This window comes from Aulonocara stuartgranti (genome assembly GCF_965226115.1).
Source record: "Aulonocara stuartgranti genome assembly, chromosome: 15".
Lineage (NCBI taxonomy): Eukaryota > Metazoa > Chordata > Actinopteri > Cichliformes > Cichlidae > Aulonocara > Aulonocara stuartgranti.
The window spans coordinates 658,933-685,114 of record NC_138951.1 but is presented as its reverse complement, the minus strand read 5'-3'; the positions used below and the strand labels follow the sequence as shown (position 1 = coordinate 685,114).

Genomic DNA, 26,182 nt, shown 5'->3' with positions numbered 1-26,182 from the left:
GCAGTGATTGTGAGGCGCTGCCACATCTGACCTTTGGCAAACCTGAGAAACTGACACCAGCACATAACCAGAATGAAAAAGTGAGAAGGGTGAGGTTGAACGCCGACTTCCTAAACAGTTCTGAGGTCTGTGTCGACCGTGGGAGCTGCCACCCACACACACCGAGGTGTGGATTGATCGGGGATTTTAAAATGCTTCTTGTAAACACTTGTGTACCTGCAGGAGAGATTACCAGCACCACACATGCAGCCACTTCCCCCACGTGTGTGCACAGGTACGGCGCTTTCAGTCTTAAATCAAGAGCCTTTTTTCACACCAATGACATTTTATTATTTTTTTATATTTCACAACAGTTATTTAACAACACGTGTCAACTATATACAAGCCCAGAAGAGACAAACGCAGGTAAAAACCTTAGAGCGCCGGGAGCAGTGACCAAAGACGCTCTAAGGCAACGTTTCCACCACTGAACTGAAACAAGTGCAGGAAGTAATACGACTTTATCTTCATCCCAGTTTGCAGAGCCGAGCTGCTGAAACCAAAGCAAACGCGATGAGGCGACAGATGACGTGTCCGATGAACGCCGGGGGGCGCTATGATCCACGGCTTCTTAAAAGTCCAAGTAATTTTATTTCTGTCTCAAATGAGGAAGATGATGTCATCAGCCACCATGACTTGGTTGTCATCCTGCATGCGGGCCAAAGCGCCACGCACCTCGGCCTCTGCAAACGTATTCTGACGCTCCTTGTTGATGTCGTCCATCAGCGCGCTCATCTTCACCGACTGAGCGTGAGCAGACTGGAACACGGCGAACAGCGACGACTTGAACTCCTTCAGCCTGGGGGAGGAAAGACAGGAAAGAAGCCGTGACATTTCAAAATAAAGGCGCACGCACACACGCGCACGCACGCACACACACGCACCTCTCTGCAGACAGCTCAGCATCTCCAGCCTGCAGCGAGGCATCCATGGGCTCGTCCTCTCTGGGCTTGGCTGGTTTCGGGGTGCCGGCCTGAACTGAAGAACAAACACCAAAGTGAGACCTGATGCAGAACCTAACATGAAGCCTGCTTAAACCTGAACCATGCAGAACTACACGCTCAAAGACTTTTCCCTACAGTGATGCAAATTCATAATGATATTGTTTTATTACACGGCAGCGATACTGACTTTGCCTTTTTAAAATGTAATGTAAATATAAATGAGCCAAATTTGCTATTTTATAAGAGTCAAATTTAAAAAAAAGTATATTAAACCTGCTTTTCTAGCTCAGTGCAGTGAACAGGAACATACTAGTACTGACAGTAATGTTGGCAACTTTATTATGGATCATTTGGTCTGTAGCACCAAAGAGGCGACCGACTACACTGTGGCGTGACAACACATGATGCTCACTCTCAGGGACTTCCTGGTCTTCACTGAAGTCGTACGGACTGTAGGGCTCACTGCCCTGAGAGCCACGTCGCCCCCTGCAGGACACAAAGCATCAGTGCTGAAGCAAAGGCACCATTTAAAAAAAAAAAAAAAAAGCTGTTTATCACATGGGGGGCTGGGTTCATGTGTCACTACCTCTTCCTCACAGCTCGCTGTGAACGCTGCGTGGGCATCTCCTCCTCCTCCTCCGAATCAGAGTCGTGCTCCTGTCGTGAACGTTTCTTCTCCTTCTCCAAAACCTGTAGAGAGAAAAAACAATATGAATAAATTTGAACGGCAGAGGTCCTCGACCTCTCAGCTCAGGACGCAGAAACAACGCCGACCTTTTTAAAGTAGGCAAACTGGACGAGCTCCACTGCGACCTCCGAGTCCTGCAGCTCCACGGCTTTGCTCATGCGGGCCTTGGCGTGTGCCGTGGACAGACGGATCAGAGTCTCCAGAGTCCGGGCCGTCACCGGAGAGGTCTGTGGAGAGGAATGAGGATTAGCACTCGGGTCCTGACACATCAGGGCACATCTGCATCTCAGTGGGTTTAACCAGAACACAAACAGCAGCTTCTCAAGCAACCCGGAACATTTCAGATGTGCAAACAAGCTGCCTCCACTTTCTCAAACTTCAGGACCCCCGTGAACATTTCAGTCTGGGAAACCATCAGGTTTTACTACGTCACATGAGATTTGTCGGCTCACGCTCACCCTGGCCAGATCAGCGCCCAGCTGTTCCTGACTCCTCAGCCTCGAGTACTCCTCTGCGATGTGATTGGCCGCCTCCTCTGTGAGCACAGGAGTCACAGCCTTGGCGATGTGGATGTACTTCCTCATGAACTCCTTACTCACAATTTTATCCCTGAAACAAAGCAAACGTTTCTATTCTGTTGCAGTCGCACGTTATCAACACAGGAGACAAAGGCACGCTTGTGCTCTCAGACCTCTTCCTCTTGCTTCCGTGCAGCAGGTTGTTGTGCTTCTCGTAGATCTGCAGCTCCTCGTGCTCCTCGACCGCAGCGTCTGGATCGTCTGTCGCCAGGACGTCTACGGTCCCGCCCAAAGCCATGGCTGAAACACACAACGCGTTTGTTGTTTTAATAATCGGACAAAAACGGTCTCATCTCGCCGTCCTATTACGAGTGACGTACCGGCTCCCTCCTGTTCGCGGGGGTCACGGTAGCGGTGCATCCTGAGCACGTGGTCCGAGATCTCGCGATCCTGCTCGGGGTCCATCTGATCCAGCATGATGAAGAGGAGGTCAAAACGCGACAGCAGCGAATCCTGGAGGCCGATGTTGTCCATGGGGGTTTTATACTGATCGTACTGCAGAAAGGGACAAGCAGAGTTTTCTTTAAAGGTCTCGTCCAAAATCAACTAGCAGGCAGAGACAGATGTGGGTGTGGTCACGCACTCGGCCGTAGACGGGGTTGGCAGCAGCCAGTACGGAGCAGCGGGCATTGAGACGGGCGTGGATACCGGCCTTGGCGATTGTGACGCGGCCCTGCTCCATCACCTCGTGGATGGCTGTGCGGTCCATGTCGGACATCTTGTCGAACTCGTCGATGCACACCACGCCGCGGTCAGCCAGCACCATGGCCCCAGCCTCTAGACGACGCTCGCCTGGCGGAGGACAAATGTTGGTATTGAGCAGGAAGAAATGCACTTACAGCAGGTGTGTAACACTTGAATGCCGACGTTTGAACAGACCGATCACGTGGCGTACGTGTTTTAACACCTTTATTCTAACCTTCAAATACATCAGTGACAACTGAGTCCACTCAAATCAACAAGCAGCCGGCGTTAGCAGACCCACAGGTCAGCGGGAGGCTTTAATACCAGTTAATGTTTTTAAATGAATTGATCCCCGTTTCTGTCTCATGTTAGCTCATGCTAGCAGAGACCAACAGTTAGCTAACAGCACATTGCTCGTGCCGCATCCATCGTCGCTACAACAGGCGACACGAAGCAAAGATGTCAAACGCTTTCTGACTACAGTGAGACCTGACACGGTGGAGGCTCGCTGCAGCATAGCCATGCTGGCTGCAGTCACACAGAGGTCCTTCACTTGTTTAGGCTAAACAAATTCGGGGGACATTCGTTACCCGTCTCCTGGTCCGTGGTGACGGCGGCGGTCAGACCCACACCAGATGAACCTCGTCCAGTCGTGGGTATAGCTCGGGGTGCTGTGTGGAGAACGTAACGCAGGAGCTGGGATTTGGCCACCGATGGGTCGCCTGGGAAACACGAACACACCATTAACCCCCCCCATCAGAACTGAACCACCATCATGTCCACGTGTGAGTCTCACAGATACTGATTTATGGCACAAACACATTTTATTGTTCAGTGAATGTAAAGCTTGTAGCCAGAAATTTAGAACAATCTGAGTCACCATGAAAGTGAGTCCTGACTTAAAGCAACGCTCTCACTCTTCCACACTCGAGAGCTACAACTCCAAGAGCTAGGACGACGCCCTCATACCGATGAGCAGGATGTTGATGTCTCCTCTGATTCGCGAGCCGTTCTCGAGGACCTTCTCCACGCCTCCCAGCAACATGCAGAGGATGGCCTTCTTGATGTACTCGTGGCCGTGGATACTGGGAGCCAAGGAACGAGCGAGCTGATCGAACACATCCTACAAAGGACGAAGATTTAAAGGGTTTAGTTTCACATTTAGGATTACGCCTCCACGTGTGAGAAGGCAGCGAGATGACTCACTTTGGAACGAGTCTGACTGAAGTTCCTGATTTTGGCCACGTCGTCAGCAGTAAAGCACGGCGACACCTCCTTGGTCATTTGTTTGATGTGGCAGGCGATCATGATGGTCCTTTGAGTTAAAGAGAAGGGAGGGGTTAGAAGCAGAGATGGCACGATACCACTTTTTTATGTCCGATATCATAAATTTGGATATCTGCCGATACCGATATGAATCCGATATAGTGTGTTTTTAATCAATAAAACTGTTTTTTAATATCTTGCTGCATTTTGTATAAGTTCATACTCAAGTTTAAAAAAACAAAACACTAAAGCTATTCTGTTATACCTGTATGCAAAAAATACACTGCACCCAAAACATTTCATAGTTCAGCAATACTGATCAATCTGATAAACTCAAACCTGCAACATCCTCCTATTCTGGTGTTTTAAAGAGTACTTAGCAGAAATATTAAGCAACTTAACTAATAGGGCTGCAAACTCCCAGCAAAAAAGAAAAAAGGGAACCACCCCTCACCCTCCACCTCATGATGCTTAATCGATGTAATCAACTTTAATTTGATGCAGTGTGAAAAAAAAAAAATGCACAGAATTAAATTATTTTTCAAGAATAATTAAATAGATTCAACATCTTTCTTCAACAGAACTGCAGAGATGGTTCCCAAAGGAAAAAGTACTATAGCTTACTAGAGTATATTAGACTTAATAGTTACTATATACAATAATGGACTTTATACATTTTACATCAGATTAAAACTTTGGGTGTAAGATTCAGATAATTATTAAAAGCTCAACATTTTAAATGAGAATAAGAAAGAAAAGTATGTCTTTGTGCCCCTTCTCCCTGTTCATGCCCTATCGGCCCCCCTGGCTAAACTTTGCTAGATCCGCCCCTGCACAGTTACGTCAGCTACGTAGAAAAAGATCCTTGAGTAGAAAGTAATATTAAATAAATTCTAACAACAGCTGATCAAGCTTAAACGTGCTGCTGTTGCTTAGCTGCTGGTTTCCTCTTTCTGGTGTAAAGTGGGTCAAAAACAAACAAGAGAGACGATCAGCTGATCATTGATCAGTTTCATGATTGAAGTAGCAGCAGGAGAGGGAGAGAGGCAGTCGCTCCATATATCGCTTGTTAAGCTTAACATGCGAATGCTTTACAAACATTCAGAGATGAACTTACACACTTGCTTTACTTCTCTCTGGGATCACTTGCTCGGAGATGAAATGCCGGGTTGCTAGCGAAGCTCCAAATGCTCAACCAGACCACCGACAGGTCTCGCACGCCACAGCCGCTCTATCACATGATGCATACTGCTGCGACGTGCTACGGTTATGAGCCGAGTTACGGCGCGTTGCAAGTTTTGTGAGGTGCTTGTTTGATATTTAATGGATCGAATTACATTTTTTATTTCTCTCCGATATCCGATCCAGTCACTTAGGTCAGTATTGGACCGACACGTAATATCGGATCGGTCCATCTTTAGTTAGAAGACAAATGGTAGGCAAGTGAGGTAAACCCGTTAAACCCCAGTTAGCATTTTATTCCAGCTGACCTGAACGTGCCAGAGGTGAATCCTCCCTTCTTGCCAGGCAGACAGCGGTACGTCCCAACCACCTGCACCCGGTCTCCTGGTTTGACTGCATCCACCAGGTCGTTGTCCAAAATGATGTCCACAGAGCGCGGAAGTTGGCCAGCAGGAGCTTTCTCAGGCATCTCCTGCACTGTGATGGTTTGGTGGTCCTTGTAGATGGACAGCCCAAACTCCGTCTCCAGAGGATTGTTCTCTTCGTCCTATTTCGAGTCAAACAGGACACAAGATAAATGCGTAAGTATAAAGACAGCAGTCACACCCAAGTCTACAGAGAATGAGGCGCATTTACCTTGGTGGGGTAAATGGCACTGGAGGGGAAGGCATCCAGGGAGGTCAGGTCCGTGTACTTCCTCTCCATCGTCTTCTTAGTGGCTGGACAGTAGTGAACGCTGCGCACTACTTTGGGACGGACGAGGGAACCTACAGGGACGAAGCAAACAGGAGGCATTGGCATTCCACACACTTTGATACAGACTTTGTAACACTTAAAGATTACACGAATAAATAAAGACAATATACTCACACTTTGTAATGATGCCCTCCACACAAACCATGCTGCCCAGCAGTCGGGAGGTGAGCGTTCGGGGGGAGACATGCTTGGATCCAAAGCTCCCCTCCAGGCCGATGAAGAACTCCTCGTACTGCTTAGCGTAGGTGCCGTCAACAGAGGCCACCAGGTCCTTCAGGGCCCGCTGGAAGGCCAGCAGCTCTTCAAAGGCATTGTTCATCAGTCTGCAAAGTCAAACCATGGATTTTATTATCAAGGCTTTTCGCGTGTTTTCAAGGGCTATGACATCCTGAGAAACACAAGTCGAGTTTTCCACCCAAAGTGCAGCTTCACACAGATTTTTTTTTAACTTACTCAGTATGGAAACAGGAGTCGAGCTCAAAGGTTCGACAACAGGAAGAAGAATGTGTATGAATCAAGTCTGGTTTTGGACAAAGTAAAGCTGCGTTAAACCTGTATTCTTTCTGCTGGCCAGTAGGGGGCGTTGATCCTTCAGGTCTCAGAAATAAAGTTTCTTAGTATTGAACTGTATGGCAAACAGCACTTTGACTTCAGTATACACTTCCCTGCTGCTTGTTTCAAGTTATACTGAGCACAAAATCATGATCATTTTGTAAATCATGGTCCCATCAAAGGCTGAATTAACCTGGATGTGTGTCTAAGAGGTCACCAGTCTCTGAGCATCCCTCAGTTTTTCCAGCCAGATTCAGCCTTCGCTCCTTATAACAAGTTTCAAAACAAGATAAGTGAAGCTCAGTGTGAGCCTGGGTGATGGCTACAGCCATCTTTACATACAGTCTGTGTGAGTTTGAAACCTGTCGAGTTTCTAAGTAAGCCTAAGCAGGAAGAGAAAAACTGAGCATGCGTTTCCGTCTAAATATTTATTTTTTAAAAAACAGTAAAGATTAATGGAACCATTCAACATAACACTTTGTAGGGACCTCACAATGTTGTAGGGAGGCCAATTGCCATCAACTATGACGTCATTTTGGACATTTCAAAACCTTTTCGTGGTAATAACTCAGTAACACTGCTCTCTGTATCGGAGCAGTAGGTTTGTGTAAGTATCTTAAGCAATAAGGTAAGCATGGGGGGGTCAAGCAGTCCTGCGTGTGCGGCCCAGCACAGCTTCGTGTGCGGCATCAGCCAGTTTTCCTGTCTTACTTTGCAGCTCGGGCCTCGTTGCGTCTCCTCAGGTCGTTGATGTTGACGATGAGCCGAGCCTTATTCTCGCTGATCATGTCCCGGACTTTGCTCTGATAGATGCCCTGGTCTTGCTGCAGGTATGCACAGAAGAAACGGGCACACGTTTGATGACGTCGCTTAGCGACTAAAATTACGAGCATGACTGAAAAACATCAACTTTGAAAGCACACTTTTTATACCTAATATCTGCAATCTGACAGCAGCATTATTTTTTTCTGTAATATACAAAATTACAGCTCTTTTGTTGTGACCGCATGGTTTGTCATCTGAGCTCCAAACAAAGACTTTAAGCGAATTTAAAAAAACAGACTTACGTCGTCGTCCAGAAAGTCCAGGTAGTCCCTCTGAGCCTCCCTCATCTCCCGGTCATCTCCCACGTCGGTTGCCATTATGCGCGCTTTGTTATTGTTACTGAAAAGTCGGTAAAATGCCGCACAGCCTTCCGCTCCGAGTGCTCCGCTCCAGTCAAGCCGCACAACTGAAGGGTTTTCGCGCCACTACGTGCCGCCCGCGAGCTCAGCGTGACACGCGATTGGTCAATTCGGCACGCACCGCTTTACATAGTCGGCGGGTAAACGTGCAACTGTCCAATGCGGGCCTCGTGTTACCACGTGACTCCGCCCCCCTGAGAAACTCCCGCGAAAACCCATCAGGAAGTGGCAGGCTGTTAAAAATGAACAAAATGATTTTTTCATGTTTGCCCAGCAGATGGCGACATAGACACATGTTTACATTTTTTAGTGGGACTTTTGCATTTATTTGAAGCTTTTAAGAGAAAGCTGTTAGTGTCAAATATATAAACAGTAATAAGAAAACATAGCAAGACTTTTAAGAAGAAGAACGACAAATGGAGCATGCATGTGTTCTTTCAAATTAAAGTTACATTTTACTCTTCCACTGATAAACATTAAGCATCATTTCAGACAATCTGCATTTAATTAAAAGTTTTCATATAAAATAAGACTGAAAATGAACAATAATAACTTGCATACATACTGTGTACTATAATAATAAATAGTAATATACTATTTTCAGTATTTTATTTTTTATTTTTATGTGGACATCTGTGCTTTGACCAAACATTATAGACTTCAAGGAACTTGATGATTTTCATGATCTGGAGTTTACATTTTGGAAAAATTCATTAGTTCCAATTAGAGATGGCACGATACCACTTTTTTATGTCCGATACCGATATCATAAATTTGGATATCGGCCGATACCGATATGAATCTGATATAGTGTGATTTTAATCAATAAAACTGTTTTTTTTTTTAAATATCTTGCTTTTGTATAAGTTCATACTCAAGTTTAAAAAAACAAAACAAAACACTAAAGCTATTCTGTTATACCTGTATGCAAAAAATACACTGCACCCAAAATATTTCATAGTTCAGCAACACTGATCAATCTAATAAACTTAAACCTACTACATCGTCCTTATTCTGGTGTTTTAAAGAGTACTTAGCAGAAATATTAAGCAACTTAACTAATAGGTTTGCAAACTCCCAGCAAAAAAAAAAAAAAAGGGAACCACCCTCCACCTCATGATGCTTAATCGATGTAATCAACTTTAATTTGATGCAATGTGAAAAAAAAATGCACAGAAATAAATTATTTTTCAAGAATAATTAAATAGATTCAACATCTTTCTTCAACAGAACTGCACAGATGGTTCCCAAAGGAAAAAGTACTATAGCTTACTAGGGTATATTAGACTTAACAGTTACTATATACAGTAATGGACTTCTATACATTTTATATACAAGGTTAATGTCTTTACCAGTTGTTTTGCCTGCTAGTTTTTACAAATACCTTCTAATCTGCACTGCTTTGCATTTCAGGTGTGAATAACATGTTTTATCTATCATCACAGACAGTTTTATGTCTTTCATCAGCATCAACACCCATTTAAGTCCTTTAAATGTAATTTCACCTGCTATATTTGGTCCACTCTGCAATCACGAATATCTCATCGGTATTATAATCAGAATAATTACTTTTTCCTTTTTTTAATCTGAATGCTGGCATCATGCACTGACTAATAGGTTCCCAAAAGATTATCCTATATTTGGATCATGCTATTTTAATTCTTCTCCTGTGATCATCATTTCCTCACCAAAATCATTTACTGTTTCTAAAGGGTTGAAATTTCGCAGGAATCATTTTAGTGTCAAATTACCAAAGTGTGGCCAGAAACCAAAAACATGTTTGTGGGGCACGAGGACGACACATCAAGCCAACAAATTCTGAGCATCACGCATGTCATTTCTGCAGAATTCTTCATCTTTTTCATTTAATATTATCCCTCTAGTGTAAATGTGGGCGTGATTCCCTGTTCTGTCCTATTTTTTGATTGCTTGGTTTTCAGTGAGTTTATAATTCCATCTCATAGCCGGCTGTTTTGTGTCTTTTGTCTGGGGAACTTACCAAATGTTGATCTGTCACTTATCTCAGGAGGGCTGAGGTACAGCAGACAGTTGTGTGTTTGGGGATGAGGTTTAGGGATCATGCACGTCTCATTTGTATTGTAAAGGCTGAACACAACATTAGCTTAGGAGTAGTTAGCAATAACACTGAAATACTTCCTTTCTATGGATGCCTTTTTTGCCCGGTGTTGAATGACCTCTGACCTAAACTGAGGTGAGTCAGGCCTGCAGTTCTTTAGATGTTTTTTTGGTTCTTTTGTGACCTCCTGGATGAGTCGCTGATGCTCTTGGAGCAACTTTGGTAGGTGGGCCACTCCTGGCCACTGTTTATAGTTTTCTCCATTTGGATTTAATGACCTTCACTGTGGTTCTCTGGAGTCCCAAAGCCTTAGAAAATGCTTTTTAACCTTTGCGTGTTAATGACTTTCTTTAGGTGATGGCTTGACGTGGGTTTTGTTTGGTTTGGTTTTGATATCTTTTATCCTATTTCACTTTGTAAGATAGGTTCTGTTTAAGTGATTTCTTCGACAGGTCTGGCAGTAGGGCTGGGTCACCTGCTAGTCAGGCTTGGGTGTGGTTAACGAGAGTGAACTCACCGAGGGGCACTTAGTTTTTAATAAAGGGCAGGTTTGGATAGCATTTTGTTTCTGCTTAATAAATGAAATCATCATTTATAAACTGCATTCTGTATTTGGCCATCTATGTCTAATATTAGTTTGATGATCTCAAACGTGACAAAAATGCAAACACGAATCAGGGAGGGAGCAAAAACGTTTTCACAGCACTGACTGTAATCCCTGGAACTTCACACCTGTGCTCCGAGGCATAGGTGTGGAAAATGTTGCTATAACGGATTCAGCATGATCACATGTAGGACAAAGATTTAACGTGAGTGCAACTAGGGAAGTCAGACCACAACCTGGTTTACCTACAGCCACAATACACACCCCTCGTCCAAAGGCAGCCTGTCACAACGCGCTCCATCCGGAGATGGACCCCAGAAAAGGAGGATGCTCTGAGAGACTGCTATGACACCACAGACTGGGATGTGCTCCTGAGCCCACATGGTGAGGACATAGAGGGGGCGACACACTGTCTTACAGACTACCTCAACTTTTGTGTGGACACGGTCGCCCCTGCTAAGACGGTACGGTGTTATCCTAATAACAAACCGTGGGTAATACAGGAAGTCAAAGCTGTCCTCAACATGAAGAAGAAGGCTTTCAGGAGCAAAGTGAAGGAGGAGATGAAAGCAGCACAGCGGGAGGTGAAACGCTGCCTGAGGGAAGCAAAGGACACCTACAGGAGGAAGGTGGAGCAGAAGTTGGAGAGGAACAATATGAGGGAGGTCTGGAATGGTGTGAAAACCATCACAGGCCACAACACCAAGAAAAGCACAGTGGGGGGGGGGGGACTGTGGAGAAGGGAAACGAACTCAACAACTTCTTCAACAGGTTTGACCAGCCCACAACCCCCCCACCCTCACCTTCACTACAGAGTCCAATCCCCACTCTCCTGCCTCCCTCGCTTCCCCCCCTTCCTGACACCATGACACCCCCCTCCTCCAATCCCTCTCTCAGCAGCAAGACACCCCCCCCCCCCCTCCTCCCAAACATCTCCCAGTGTCACAGTGGATCAGGTCAGGAGGCAACTGAGGAAGCTTCGCCCCAGAAAGGCAGCAGGCCCAGACAAGGTGTGTCCTAGGATGCTTAAGGCGTGTGCTGCTGAACTTGGGGAGCCGCTACAACGAGTCTTCAACCTCAGTCTGCGACTGGGGAGAGTGCCCGCCCTATGGAAGACATCCTGCATCGTCCCGGTCCCTAAAAGGAACCGGCCCAATGAGCTGAATGACTTCCGACCGGTGGCACTGACGTCACATCTTATGAAGACTCTAGAGCGGCTCTTCCTCAACCTCCTCCGACCACAGGTACAACATGCCCAGGACCCACTACAGTTTGCATACAAGGCGGGTGTCGGAGTGGAGGATGCCATCCTGTACCTCCTGCACAGAGCCCACTCACACCTGGATGGGGGAAAAGGCACGGTCAGGATCCTGTTTCTTGACTTTTCCAGTGCCTTTAATACCATCCGGCCCTGTATGCTTCAAGAAAAACTGAACAGGATGGAGGTGGACCCCTGCCTGGTGGCTTGGATCTCCGACTACCTCACCGACAGACCACAGTACGTCAGGCTGAAGGACATCACGTCTGACACTGTGGTCAGCAGCACAGGAGCACCACAGGGAACTGTGCTGTCCCCTCTTCTCTTCACCCTGTACACCTCTGACTTCTGCTACAACTCTGAATTATGCCACATTCAGAAGTTTGCAGATGACACGGCCATCATGGGGTGTATCTGGGATGATCAGGAAGAGGAGTACAGAAGTCTGGTGAGGAACTTTGTCGCATGGAGTCACACAAACCACCTGCAACTCAACACCTCAAAGACTAAGGAACTGGTTGTGGACTTCGGGAGGTCCAGAGAAGGTCCACTGCCGGTTCAGATAGAGGGGGAGGAGGTGGAGGTGGTCAACAAGTACAAGTACCTCGGGCTGTGGGTGGACAATAAACTGGACTGGTCATGCAACACAGAGCACCTGTATAAAAAAGCCCAAAGCCGACTGTACTTCCTCAGGAGGCTGAGGTCTTTTAACATCTGCAGGAAGCTCCTGAGGATGTTTTACCAGTCAGTGGTTGCTGGAGTACTTTTCTATGCTGTGGTGTGCTGGGGGAGCAGCACAGCAAAGAAGGACTCATCCAGGCTGGAGAAACTGATCAGGAGGGCTAGCTCTGTGGTCGGCATGAAGCTGGACACTCTGGTGACAGTGGCAGAGAAAAGGACACTAAAGAAACTGATGGACATTATGGACAATGCTGGGCATCCTCTGCACACGGCCATAAACAACCAGAAGAGTCTGTTCAGTGACAGGTTGCTTCTCCCCAAGACAAGAACTAACAGACTTAAAAACTCCTTTGTCCCACACGCCATCAGACTGTTTAACTCCTCTCTGGAGGGGAGAGGGAGGGGAAACAGGAGGACAAAGGAGGAGGGAACAACTAAGCTGCAGTGCCTCTTCACCTCACTGTACAATACCTTGTGCAATACTTTTTGTAAATAGTCAACAGTGCAATAGACTCAATACTTGAAATGTGCAATTCACTTGTATTTTTATTTTTTATTCCTATTTATTCTATTTATCCCCTTTGTATATTTTATTTATATTGTCTCTGTATTTATATATATGTGTGTGTGTGTGTGTATATATATATATAACAATTCTGTAACTGTAACTTCGGTCGTTGCTGTGCTTTTTTTTGGAAGTCGAATTTCCCAGAGGAACCCACCCGAGGGATTAATAAAGTTCTATCTTATCTTATCTTAACTCCCTCACCAAATACAATAATATCTGTATAAGTGGTCTTATGAGTCTTGTTACACTCACTGGTTAGAGTTTGGGTGTGAGGGAGAAACCATCATAGACATTATAAAGGTGGGAAACATGGCGCTTGGACTAATAAGTTCAACTAATAACAGCAAATAAGACCTGATTTTGGTTAAAGATGTTGGCCACATAAAGTTGGACATGTGATCACCTCAGGTTACCAGGATACTGTCACATTCTCATTACGTCTGAGTGCAAACCGCCTTAGTGCAGTGCGCAGTGCAGACCAGTAGATGGAGACACACGTGCATGTATACGGTATGACTTTGGCCATGATGTGCCTTCAGTCGTTTAAACAATTATTGTCAACTTAATAATAATTAATGATCACAAACAAAAACAATCCAGATAAAAATAATAACAACACGTGTTTTAATAAGTGTGCCGATAAACTGGTCTTCTAATGAGCAGGTGAGTGCAGACACCGCGGGCACACTGAGCTCCGGAGTGTAACAGTCACAGCCCTCAAAGCGTTGGCGACTACATTTGAGGGCGTTTCTGGTCACTTTGACCCCGCCCACCCCTCCGGCCTCTCAGGTCAGTAGTTTGAGGCCTTTTCCCTTCGCCCTGCAGCGTCGGAAACATCTCGTTAAACCAGCATGTGGTAGTTCTCCCCCTGTGTTTGTATGAGAAGAAGCGCTGCTGCACACGTCTTATTCCACCTTCTTGGAGTGACGCGTGAGTCCAGACGGGCAACAGGTGTCCTGTGTTGCAGGTATGTTTCTTTTTTCTGTCGTCATATAAATGCATATATGATGGAAGAAGTGCAGTCTATTTTTTCTGTGTGGCTCACGGAGCTTCTTCGTTTTAATGTTGAAAAAAAGAGACGTCTTACCCCTCTTTCCCTTTTTTTAATGCGGGGTTACCTTGGACAAACTTGAATGGGCTCCTCACAGAAAGCGGCTCAGGTCAAAAGGCCGTTCAGAAGCTCTAAATGGGTGCTGGTGTTCATGGTCAAGGGGAAACAGAGAGGGGGCCAGCAGAGAGGGGCGCACCCTTTTAGGAGGAGATTCAGAAGCTGCGTTCTGGATGGGCGGGTGTGCGTGCTGTCTGCGGAGGTGCTGGGTTGCTTTGTGACAACATTCCTCCCACCACAGGTGGGTGATGGTTACAGGTTTGACTGCATAGCTGCTTTTCCGGTGCACATGACACAAAAAGAGAAGAATGTCTGGCTTACGTAATTAAAGGTCTCCTGTTGGCCGTTTTTCTTTTGGCGACTGAAAGCTCTTAATTGGAATGTCACAGAAGTCCAAGCCTGGACCAACAGTGGAAACACTGCCAACTGCAGCGGCTTGGTTCCAGAGTTTTCCAAACCAGTCTCTGTTGGCATGTTTTTGGCTGGTTTTGTGAGATTTTTGATCCCCTCATCTGTTTTGTTTTGTATCTTATCCCCAGCTTCCTGCCGCTGATCCACATCTAAAAATGTCTTCTGAATGTGACATCAAAGCGCACCGCGTGCTCCCGTGAGGTTTAATTTAACGCGTTGAGTCCTCTGCTTTAAAGCCTGCATTAATCTAATCTCTCCCACAGGGTGCTCTGTCCTCTGGTTCTTCATCATCAAGATGTCGACTGAGGTTTTGCAGCGGCTCAGCACCATAGCACTGAGCACCAAGCACCTGCGTCGTCTCCCTCACCTCTCAGACTTCCTCCCTTTCTCTTTACTGCCGCCCAGCCCCACCGTCACTGCCTCCCAGGTACCCAGCCTGTTCCGGGAACCCTACATCCTGTCAGGATACCGTCCTGTCCAGCAAGACTGGCGCTGCTACCTCCTCAGCCTCTTCCGGAAACATAATGAGTCCCTGAACGTGTGGACCCACTTGCTGGCCGGTCCTGTCCTGCTGCTCCGCTGGTGGGCCAATGTAGACACCCTGGGGTGCACCTTGGATGACGTTACCTCGCTACCTCTGCTCCTGTTCTTGGTGTCATCTCTCACATATCTGTACCTCAGTGTGGCGGCTCATCTCCTGCAATCTCACTCTGAACGCGCGCACTACTTCTTCTTCTTGGACTACGTGGGTGTGGCCTGTATCAGTATGGGTGCTCGCTCGGCCACTATTTCTACGCGTCTGAGCCAGCGTGGCGAGAACGCATTGGGGTAATCTTTCTGCCTGGCGCCGCCTTCTTTGGGTGGCTCTCCTGCACCGGTTGCTGTTACGCCAAGTTCAGGTACAGGTGGCCATATCCACCTCAGCGTAAAGTGTGCCAGCTGATCCCCACCGGCCTAGCGTACGTGCTGGATATCAGCCCCGTAGCCCACCGCCTGCTCACTGTCTCCTGGTCACAGGAGCCCTCGCTACCCTTCCACGCTCTCCAGATTGCCTGTTTCCTCTTGTCTGCCCTCTTCTTCTCTTGCTCCATCCCTGAGCGCTTCTTTCCAGGCAACTGTGACTTTGCAGGCCAGGGTCATCAAATCTTCCACGTGCTTCTGTCCCTGTGCACCTTGTCCCAGCTGGAGGCTTTGTTCCAGGACTACGCCCGGTGGAGGGATACAGTGGTGGAGTTATTTGGGGAGCGGCAGTTGTGGTGGGCGTGCGTATCCTTCCCCGTCTTGTTCGTGTGCTGTATCCTGACGGCGCTGATCGCAATGAGGCACATGAGCAAGGCACTGCAGAGTAAAGACGAGTGAGAGCGCAACGAAGAAAAATCAAAGAGCAAATCATAATTATTTTAATAACAAAACCAAATACATATATTTACTTTTGTCTAAAAGATTCAGATAAAGGACTATCTTATCACGGAAATACTTGAAGAATAAAATACTCTGAAACTTCTTCCGGTCTGGTATATCTGAAGATTTAACTGCTGATTCATGAAAGAAATAGTTGCTCTAATGTGCTAAGTACAGCTGAGTGAAGTTTTCCACAGTGAGTCACCCTCCCATGTAACTGGTCACAGAGGCTCAGAGTAATCAAGGAGCACGATAACCTAAAATCGTCTCTGGATGCTGCTGGAAACGTATCGAGAACACAAACATTTATACTGTACATCACGTTCAGAGAAGATCAACTTAACGCGCTTTTGTCCTCGTCTGAAATTCACGTGAGAGACCAGAAACACAATAAACTTTGGAGGTTGTGTGGAGCGGGCTGTGAGCGACGTGTGTTTACAGGCATTATAATGGAAGCTAAACACTATATCTTGTCGACCCTGTTTGTTCCCATTGAGGAAAGTAGGTTATTGTATCTGAGGTTTCGGCCATTCTTTGTTCCGCTACACAGACTGTATGTCGAGCACTTTGAGGCTGCGGCCGCACCTTTTGTATCTATTATGTGAAGAAAGTTTCCCCCTGTGAGAGTTTACGGGACGGCCCAGAATGGGAGCGAGTCAGGCTCCTTTTAAAGGGATACTTCCACATTTTGTGAGGCTCTGCTGCTCCAGTTTTATTAGAAAATTCATGCCACCCTCATTACTATCAGCTTATCTCAAAGAGGAGGGAGTCGACTTTGTCCAAAGGTAACAAAGGTCAGGTTCAGTGAGTCACCACTTTATATGTGGTTGTTTGACTTCTTAGAAAAGGATGGCATGAATGAAAAGTTGCGGTTGTTAACAGGCTTGTGTGCTGGACCCTGGCTGGGTACGGTGGTTTCCTCTTGTTGGGTTACTTTTGAGGTTGAAAGTCCACGTTTAGCAGCAGTGAACAATATTTGATTCCTTACCTGTATTCATTTGATTGTGAGTGCACTGGCTGTCTAGCATGTAGACTTGTCTGTGATAGGTTAGCTGAGCCCCCCCCACACTCCCTAGCAGATCATTACATGGAGAAACCTTTGGAATGCAAGCATGCTGATCCACACAGGTATGCACACATGGGTATTCACAGACGCGGACTAAAGCTTTCTTGGCTGCTGCCTCAAAGCACACTGTGCGCTGTCTATCTTGCGTGCTGCACAATATCGTTTATTATTTAGTAAATATTGATATCTATGACTAGCTAGTTTATTGTGATGGTGCTTTGTTTTCTCTATTATTATGTTGCTCTTTGTTGTTTGCTGTCTCCTCTGTTTGTTTTTTTTCTCCATACAGGTGACCCAGGAGTTCTTTTTTTTTTTTTCTCTCTCTTCCCCCCCTTCTCACCGTCTCTTCTCCCCTTTGGTTTTCTTTCTTTCTCTCCCCCTCTTTCTCTCATTCATTCCCCCTGTCCTATTTATTAAAAAAAAAAAAAAATGACAAAGGATGAACTGAAGCTCTGCCATCACGTAATGTCGCATACTGCTGTTTCTGATGTCATTTAGAAAAAAAAAAAAAAGGGGAAAAAAAAAAAAAAAGGTTAGCTGAGCTCTGTCCCAAAGCAGATTCATAAAGACTCTGTGCTGATTTCTCCTTTGGATGGGTCTTTATGTCTGTTCACGTTTCCTGTGCACAGTAAACATGCTCCACGTGACAAACTTCACACTGCATCCTTTAAAAGTGCTACTGGGCAGGTTTTGTAGCTCTTGGGCACAACTGGGCCTTTTTCCCAAACGATTCTGAACTTGTTCGATCTTTCTGCTGGAAGTCTCAGGACGAAAGCGATTAAGTATATGTCGTTTGAAATACATCACCTAAATATGTGTCCCAGCAGCCTGTTCATGAGCTCTGTATGCAGAGATTCAATGATAATGAGTAATCTTCTACACTTAGTATTCTTCAAATGGAAGCGAAGAGAGTTATTTGTTTGCTGCATTCGTGGCTATGGTCCAAATACCTGAAATGCTGTGGAAGAGTGGCTGTTGATTTCACTTTGTGTTGCTGAGCATATCTCATGTGAATATCAGCAAAAGGAAAATTGCTGAGAGGTACAGAGCGGGGCTCCGGGAGGTCATCGTGACAGGATGGGGCTGTTAAACAGGTAATGGGTGTGGGCGCGTTGCTTGGTGTTCGTGTCATTCCTCACAAAGATATGCGAGTCGGGGTGGTGAGGCGAGGACGTGTGGGTGTTGTGCAAGTGCTGGGGAACACCACTGCAATTCTCTGAATACTTGTTTATGTCAAACTTTCATAAAGGTGGTATATCCTGTTTGTGTGTGTGTCAAACTGGATCATATGTGTTGGACAAATGTAGGACCGTCACTCGACTGTACTGGAACCATTAAACACTGTAATTCCACACCATGCTCTGGTTATACTTGCTGCCTAACAGGAAGTACCCGTTCATGTGCGCAACCATTCAGCTGGTCTGATAACTGCTCCAGGAGTTACTCTACGGTATGAGCCCTTAGTCATGAAACTAAGTCTTGACCCTATTCAAATTAATCTTTGTAATTCCACGAGCACAGCTGAGACTGCAGCCTGCAAAAGCACAATAATCCCTTCAGTCTGGATCCAGGTCCAGACAGTGCTCTGCATTAGAACAAAGATCCTTTTTTTGTCTAATACACCCTTTGTGGGAATAATTTCACCTGCCAGAGCCAATCAGCTGCCGGTACAGTGAGAAACATGGAGAAGCTAGCATGTGTGTGTCTTTTTGTGTACTGTATATCCTCTGAAACCCCAGAGTCGACAGGATTATATAAAAAGTCTGATCGCACACATCATCGCATCACTGCTAACGTCTTTGCTGAAAACCTCATATAGGAAATAAGCTGCTTATCTGCTTTATGTACTCTACAGTTGCACTGCAAGCCACTTTGCAACCCCCTCGCCCAAACCACCACCACCTCCTCCTCATGCCTTGACCCCGTCATGATGGTTCTGTGCTGGGATCTTTCCACATATCCCCAGAACAGAGCCATGTCACCGACAAAATACAGCACATTTAAATAACACGTTTCTTGTGCCTGTGGCGGTCCTGAGTTAAAAAACACAAAACACTGTATTACCATAGCTTGAAGATGACTGTATAGTTAAAGTGCGTAAAGATTAGAGGTCGAAGCAGCTGCTGGCCTGTGACCACCTGCAGTGTTTTCTAGGAAACAGCTGCTTTTGTTTATTATCGTTTGTACACTACAGCTTCCTGTATCGATTCATCTATTTTATCTTTTAAATAAGTCAGACAGGAGTTTTCCGATAAAATGCACATTCCAGCTTTTCTGGAATGCGTAGGCATGACAGACGCAAGTGTTATTCAGAGATAATGAACGAGACAATAGGTTGTTTATGGGCTGTGCGAGCACCTCCTTCATAACAGACTGGATAACTGGTCCCTCCCTAACTTGTTTGAATGCTTTGAGCCACATAAAGCAGAGGCAGTTGAATGACTGCGAGCAGCTGGTGACAGTTACAGAGCCAAGCAGCACGCGACGTAAGCTGTGAGCCCTTTAGTTTTATTTTGTGTATAGTTATGGTTCTTTCACAGGAGTTTCACATAGCTAGGATCCACTGTGTGCACGTGAACTTTACTTCACAGCTCCTTTAATGTTGTTGTGTTTTTATTTCTTTATAGGAGACTTCAAGAATGGCTCCAGTTGGGATGGTCGGTGTACTGGGTTGGTTTTCTCCAGAGGTGGGCGTCATCTCCCTCGTCGCCTTCCTCGTCCTCAGCGTCACTCTTGTGGCTCTTTGTGCCAAGTGTAACAGGTGAGCAATGTGTGCCGATGAAATGGGACATCCATTCGGGTGCTTTTGTCTCTTTTCCTGTTGTTTACCTGCTTAAAAAGCTTGGAATATGCTGGGAATTAAAGGAGCCAGGAGCAGAGTCCGGGGACCTGACCAACACAGTCTGGTTTTAGTTGGCTCTCTTCATTTTCCTGTAGACTTTGCTCACCATTCATCACTCTCCCAAAGCTTGTCAGACCCGATAGCTGGTTTCTGATGAAGGGTGTTGCCCGTTGAAAGAGGAAGACGCAGACACAAATCACTCTGTGATCTGGCAGCTGCACCAAATGGGCTGGGCTCATAAAGCGTCACTACCCTAATGACCTCGATGAGGTGTGTGTGTGTGTGTGTGTGTGTGTGTGTGTGTGTGTGCGTGCGCGCGTGTGTGTGTGTGTGTGCGCGTGCGTGTGCGTGCGTGCGTGCGTGTGTGTGCGCCCTGGCGGGAGTTTTACACACATTAGTGTGTGCATGTGTTTAAACGCCCATCATTGTGGTTTACATGCCAGACATAACAGTGACGAACTGCGAGGCGAAACAACACTCGTATCACCTGCTGCTTTTTCATTTAGAAGAGTTGGACTTGAACAGGAACATCACGATGAGTGGTTGTTTACATAAAGCGTGGCAACAATCTGGCACCAATATAATTTATTGTTTATTGATTGAGTTGTGTACATATGGTCTCACATCCTCACAGGACTGATACATGTGGAAATTTTAGAACGATAGATGATCAGATCAGTGCGTGATCTTAGACAAGCTGCTTTTTAGAAACCCACGAGGCACATCTGGAGAAAGCCTCAACTCCTCGAGACACATTTCAGTGCAGTCAGACGTCTTTGTTCAGTCCCAAAACCTGAGACAGGTCGAGCAGAATCCAGACTCCAGTTTTACCAAAGTACATTAAAGCTTTCACAAATTTGTACCAGCAAGTCCAAATCTGGCCTGAAGTCTTACATTTCCATAGACTGTATATAAAAGATGGGACATCTGCATGGGTGTTTTTGCCATCACTTTCTTTGAAACTGGACATGACGAGAACAGTCTGGATCTGGATCTGCTAGCAGCGTTTCACTGACACATTGTTAGCCACTGGTATAGTTTTCCATGGTTTTTGTCTTTTCTGACTTGTTCTGTGGAGTTGTCGCCACCTGCTGGCTACTAGGAAGAATGCAAGTGTAACAAACTATGAAGGACAATTTTTCTCAAAGCAATCTGAAACCAGTCCGAGTGATTTTGACGTTTTTCCAGAGAAGCTAAATTTCCAATTCATTTTATTCTGATCAAAGTTTTTCATGAGTTTGGCCCGATTCAAGCAGCTAAATGAGGAATGTATCCTGCCCTCAGCTGAGCTTAGCTTTAGCCCTCGTGGTCCAAGCAGCCCTCTCAGATTTGGGCTGGGCTGTGAGAGCGTGCACACAGCTGTGGACAATGGGACTGGTAAATCTATGCACTTATAAGTCGTGGTCGATATGTTTAATGAAAAGGTAGAAGGAGAGAAAAAAAAGATGACACATGGACAGAGTTTTGAGCCATAAAACAAAAATGGCACATTGGCATGTAAATAGGACTCTGCTCCTTTGTTTGCACTCTGTGTGGATGAGGAACAAATCTACAGCAGCATGCCATCATACGGCTTAATGACCTCCACTTTTCCTTCTTGTCGTTTACAGGAGCAGCAGCAACGCCTATGACGTGAGCGGAGCAGTGGTATGAACTGGCTCTTTGTTCTCTCTCTCCCATCAGTAGAAACTAACTTGCATGCAGTACCTGCCACAGTTCATTAGTTTCCAATTATGAGCCATAACTGGCTAATTATGAAGAGTCAAAAGGGAGGCAGAGACAGTGATGCTGGCTCATTAGAGCCAGGCTGGGTGGGACAGATGAAAATAATCGATTATGTGACAGAAATCATCTTTGTTTTTATCTGAAATCTCTACAAAAAGACTTTTACTGCATATGTGGAGCGCTGAAATAAAGATGCAAGGCAAAAACAAATTCATACCAAAATCCAGAATACTAATGATTACTTTCAGCTGTAGCATTTGCTCCTCTGTTTATTGCATTTGCAGGATGTTACTTAAATGATTAAATGGAAACGTTGATGTTCATTCAAATATAAAAACTTCAAGGACTCCACGCAGCCTTCTCTAGTTTTTACTGAGAAACGTCACAATGAATGCAAACTGGCAGAGACGAACGCAGGGAACAAAACAACAACCAAAAAGTGAATAAAGACTTATTTTAGTTCAGATGAAAGGGAAACAGACGTGCGCTGCCTCCATTTAAAAAGCGAAACAGCTCTTTAAAGTGACGCAGGGAAGCGCTGACCTTTTGTTTCCAATATCACAGCGCTGTCTCTGCAGATTAAGACTGACCGCTGCTGTGCAGTGTCAGGAAGAGATTAAGATTATTAAGGCTTTTTATATGTTCGTGAGAGTTACCTGCAAAACCCTGATTGGATTAGGATGTTTCAAAAAACAATCTCAGTATGCTGCAGTGAGCTTAGACAAACACATTAAACCGTGGATATGTGCTGATGTGTTGGAGGGCCGGCTGTCAGCAGAAGTGCAGAGGCAACGAGGCACAAAAGGGCAAAATAACCAAATTAGCGCTTCATTTTAAACCACCCAAATTTACCATGAAAGGTCAAGCAACCATAATACCACCACGACCACTGACTCGCCGTGACAGCCGCAGACGTCTGCGAGGGGAAAGCTCTTTTGTTGCTACGCTGTGGCCAGTAATCTTACTTTGTGAGCGTCGACAGTGAATTCCACTGAGTCGACCACGAGCTCCTCTTAGACCAAAGTCTTCCAGGGACGAGTGCGAGGCCGTCCGTCCACCAGCTGGACTCGGTTTCTCTCACACGCTCCTTCTGTCGGGACTTTGGTTTAGTTTTTGTTAAATAAATAAAGACGGGGTGTTGTTCGTTTCGCGTTGTTTAAATCATTTGGGAACCTGGTAAGGACCACGTGATTTTTCTTACATGTTTTTATGGCACAAGATAAAACGTTAAAAATTTCCAGAGTGCAAAAATGCCAGCTCACTTCCTGGTTTCAGGACTCATTCCTACAGCACTCTATGTCCTTGTTGTCCTAACTCTGGTCCTGCTCCATCACAGTATGTTGATGGAAGAGGAGGAGGAGGATCCAATGGAACAACTGCCACACAGTCGGGAAATGCGTCCGGTGAGTTCACCACAGATTAAGACATTTCTGTTGCATGTAAATGAACATTTGCACTTAGATTTTCTTATCTGATTTTTTTCCCAGACCTAGATTCTTCAGGCTCCACATGGAGAAACCACAAAAACATGCCTCCACACACACTCTCGACACAGAGGCCGAAAGCAGGAACAAATTAAACAATCAGTTATACTCCTGAACACTAACCACACAACACACCCCAGAAAACAGAAGCTCCCAAGAATCCGGAGGAGGGACAAATCATCCACAACATCCCGCTGCAAAGAAACCCCAGTTTCCCACACTGGATCATATCCCAAATGCACAGATGGACGGGAAAAGAAGAGGAAGGGTAGGAGGGAAAGTTGGCTCTGTCCTGTGCCAGCTCGAGCTACCATCCATACCTCGTCTTTAACAAATCAGACCTTCACTTATTTGGATGCTGTTTAATTTCCTATAGTCTTCATTTTGGAAGCCTTTGTAGAAGTCTGGATTCTGTAAGCTGAACTTTCCTGTCTTTGCCTTTAGTACGTCCACTCATCACATAGAAAATATAAGCAGTTATCTGAACTGATTTACTGTGAGAGTGGTAAAATCGAAAACTCTTGAAGCTGAGAAATTAAAGCAGTCCGTCACAGGCGTATCTATCAAGTCTTTGAGCTTATTTCACTCTGACTGGTGCTCACTGGTGTTAATTTCAATAGCTGTCATGTGTGTTTAGCTTCAGAGTAAGCTGGGAAATTACACCTGGAGTGTGTTAACTACACTCAGAACAGGGAAACGACCAAATCATGTAATTGTTATGAAGCTCTTTTCTGATTGGTTTAAATAAGTGTCACCTGTAGTTTTTTTTTTTTTATTACAGATCGTATTTTATCAGTTTTAAAATGTGCTGTCTCATTGGCGCTAAGAAGATTGAAATCATATGTATCCACAGATTCTCATGCTAAGGCTAAAGACTCACCAAGCCTTAAAAAACGCCCGCTAAAGCTAATAACAGATTATATCACATTTACTTCATCTCGGGGTTCAGGGTGCTTGCCTTATTTCTGGGCCTGGTCTGGTCTTCAGTGGAATGAGAAAGACTGCTCGAGTCGTTCTCTTGGGGACGCTTCACACTGTTACGATAGCTACACAGCTGTCTGTGGTTCAGGCTCTGCTGCTGCTGGATATTTTTGGCTTTTAGCTAGCTAGCTATCTGGTGAGTATGTAAAAATATTTGAGTGAGTCCACAGTGTCAAAGAAGTCTATGGCCAAACCAGCCAAGTTTGTGTTTGAATATCAGCATAAGCAGGTTCGTTAGGGGGCGTGTACATCTTTGAGTCAGACATGGCTGATTAAGCTCAAATTAGTGTTATCATTTCCTCTCACTTCCTTATTCTAAGCCAGGGGTGGGCAATCTCAGTCCACGAGGGCCGGTGTCCCTGCAGGTTTTATCTGCAGGTTTTAGCTAGGACACTGTTATTCTTCTTTAAATCTGTGCTAATATTGTTGCTAGCTATTTTTAAATGAGTGCTGAAGATTTTAGGGTCGGAGTCACAAATGATGAAAAAAATAAAGTGACTTTTTTTTCTCTATGCAGATGTTGACACATGTTGTGATAAGAAGGACTTTTCTCACCTCGTGTTTCTGTTTTCATTTATACTTTCATAGCTCTGCTCCTCTGCTTAGCCGATGACTCGCAGCATTACCGGCTCTGTGAACAAAGCGGGTGATATGATTGGAGTGGAGTCTGCATTTGCAGACGATTTAATGTGAACCAAAGGTCACAACATCTCAAAGCAGGGTGGAGTTATCATTCTTGTAATGCCTGCTGTCACACCATCCTTTACCATGTAAATCCACTCAAGTGTTCAAATGACACACACCCTAGTGAGGCAGCACCGGCATAACTGATAATGCTTATCTTAGCACTGTACATTAAAGGTGTGGAAAACTGTTTTGTCCGATCATTATTACAAACAACGCGCTCTTAATTGTCTGCTTGGGGTTTGAAAATGTAAGTTATACATGCTGGGATGTTTTGGTCACTGGTGTGAAGTGGGGAGGGCTCAGCAGGAGACACTGATGTCGAATACTTCCACCAGGGGTGGGCAACTCCAGGCCTCGAGGGACGGTGTCCTGCAGGTTTTAGATCTCACCCTGGATCAACACACTTGAATGAAATGATTAGTTCAATCTTCGGCAACAAAAGGTCAGGCATTGATCCACACGAGGAGGAACCCGGGACCCACTGTGGAGCATAAGGGTGGTACTGGGTCTGAAGATTGACCAGAAACATGCACAGTAGCCCACTGGAGTTCTGGCAGAGCTCCCCCTGTTCTTCTTTGCACAAAGGAGTAGTTACTGATCATGTTCCTGGGTTGATGCCTTTCTACAGCTGTGACCACTCATGTAATGGCCCATCTATTGCTATCTTGTCCACACTCTTGCTGTGAGACATGGCAAACCTTCTTCCAATGGCATGTATCACTGTGCCATCCTGGCACATTGCTGCTAGTCTTTTCCTGCATGCATGCTCCTTAACCCTTCCTGGAGATACTTGAATATTCAAAATTTCAACCCCAGAGTTTGATTTTTTATTACATTCTTTAGTTTTGTGACGTTTCTCAAAAGTGTTCATTACTGTGTTGTAAATCAAGTCGCCATGCTTCATACAATGCTTCAGCATGCAATAGGACTGAGCAGCTGAGCCTGTGTTTACAATGTAGTTCTAATATGCCGTTTATTATGTGCATCACTCACCCTGGTGTGGGGACTTGGGTGGAGCGTCAGAGATACAGAGCTACATCTCATATATCATCACCTCTGTAATTCTCGCTCTCTTTGGCCACGGCTCCGTGGAGCAGGCACAGGTGGGGGTGTGGCTTCTTTGTGCAGCAGGGTGCATTTTTAAAACATTCCATGTGACAGGCCAGGCCACCGGTGCAATCCTCAGCGCATAATTTACGATCAGAAGATTTAAAATACAATCATTTACAAAATATTAGCAATCTGTCAAGTCAGTTTTATTCATATAGCACATTTAAAAGACATCAAGTGTCGGCCAAAGTGCTGCACGGAGGGATAATATAATCCAATACAAAAGAATTGAAATAGATAAGATAAAAAACATTGTAAGACATATATATGTATATGTGTGTGTATATATATATATATATATATATA

At 45.4% G+C, this 26,182-nt stretch overlaps 3 protein-coding genes across 3 annotated transcripts; 2 read left to right on the top strand and 1 right to left on the bottom strand.

Moving 5' to 3' along the window:
* Positions 1-319: 319 nt before the first annotated feature.
* Positions 320-7,983, bottom strand: mcm3 (minichromosome maintenance complex component 3). Its single transcript, XM_082505427.1, has 17 exons — positions 7,757-7,983; positions 7,401-7,513; positions 6,252-6,460; positions 6,018-6,148; positions 5,690-5,928; positions 4,140-4,248; positions 3,903-4,056; positions 3,524-3,655; positions 2,833-3,041; positions 2,570-2,744; positions 2,363-2,489; positions 2,130-2,280; positions 1,758-1,898; positions 1,570-1,673; positions 1,396-1,469; positions 924-1,017; positions 320-838 (listed from the first exon to the last, which is right to left on the bottom strand). The coding sequence occupies exons 1-17, from the start codon at positions 7,829-7,831 to the stop codon at positions 640-642; spliced, it is 2,436 nt and encodes an 811-aa protein (XP_082361553.1). The 5' UTR covers positions 7,832-7,983; the 3' UTR covers positions 320-639.
* Positions 7,984-13,757: 5,774 nt separating this feature from the next.
* Positions 13,758-24,953, top strand: LOC309688558 (uncharacterized protein). The gene is made up of 6 exons (XM_082504363.1): positions 13,758-14,028; positions 14,210-14,410; positions 19,675-19,808; positions 21,500-21,536; positions 22,951-23,017; positions 23,102-24,953. Exons 2-6 carry the CDS (start codon positions 14,264-14,266, stop codon positions 23,191-23,193), a joined length of 477 nt encoding a protein of 158 aa, XP_082360489.1. The 5' UTR covers positions 13,758-14,028; positions 14,210-14,263; the 3' UTR covers positions 23,194-24,953.
* On the top strand, positions 14,749-15,939 carry paqr8 (progestin and adipoQ receptor family member VIII; the record flags this gene model as incomplete). Its single annotated transcript, XM_082504361.1, is given in 3 exon segments — positions 14,749-14,776; positions 14,844-15,335; positions 15,338-15,939. Coding segments are annotated over 2 exon segments (1,062 nt in total). The 5' UTR covers positions 14,749-14,776; positions 14,844-14,875.
* Positions 24,954-26,182: the final 1,229 nt, after the last annotated feature.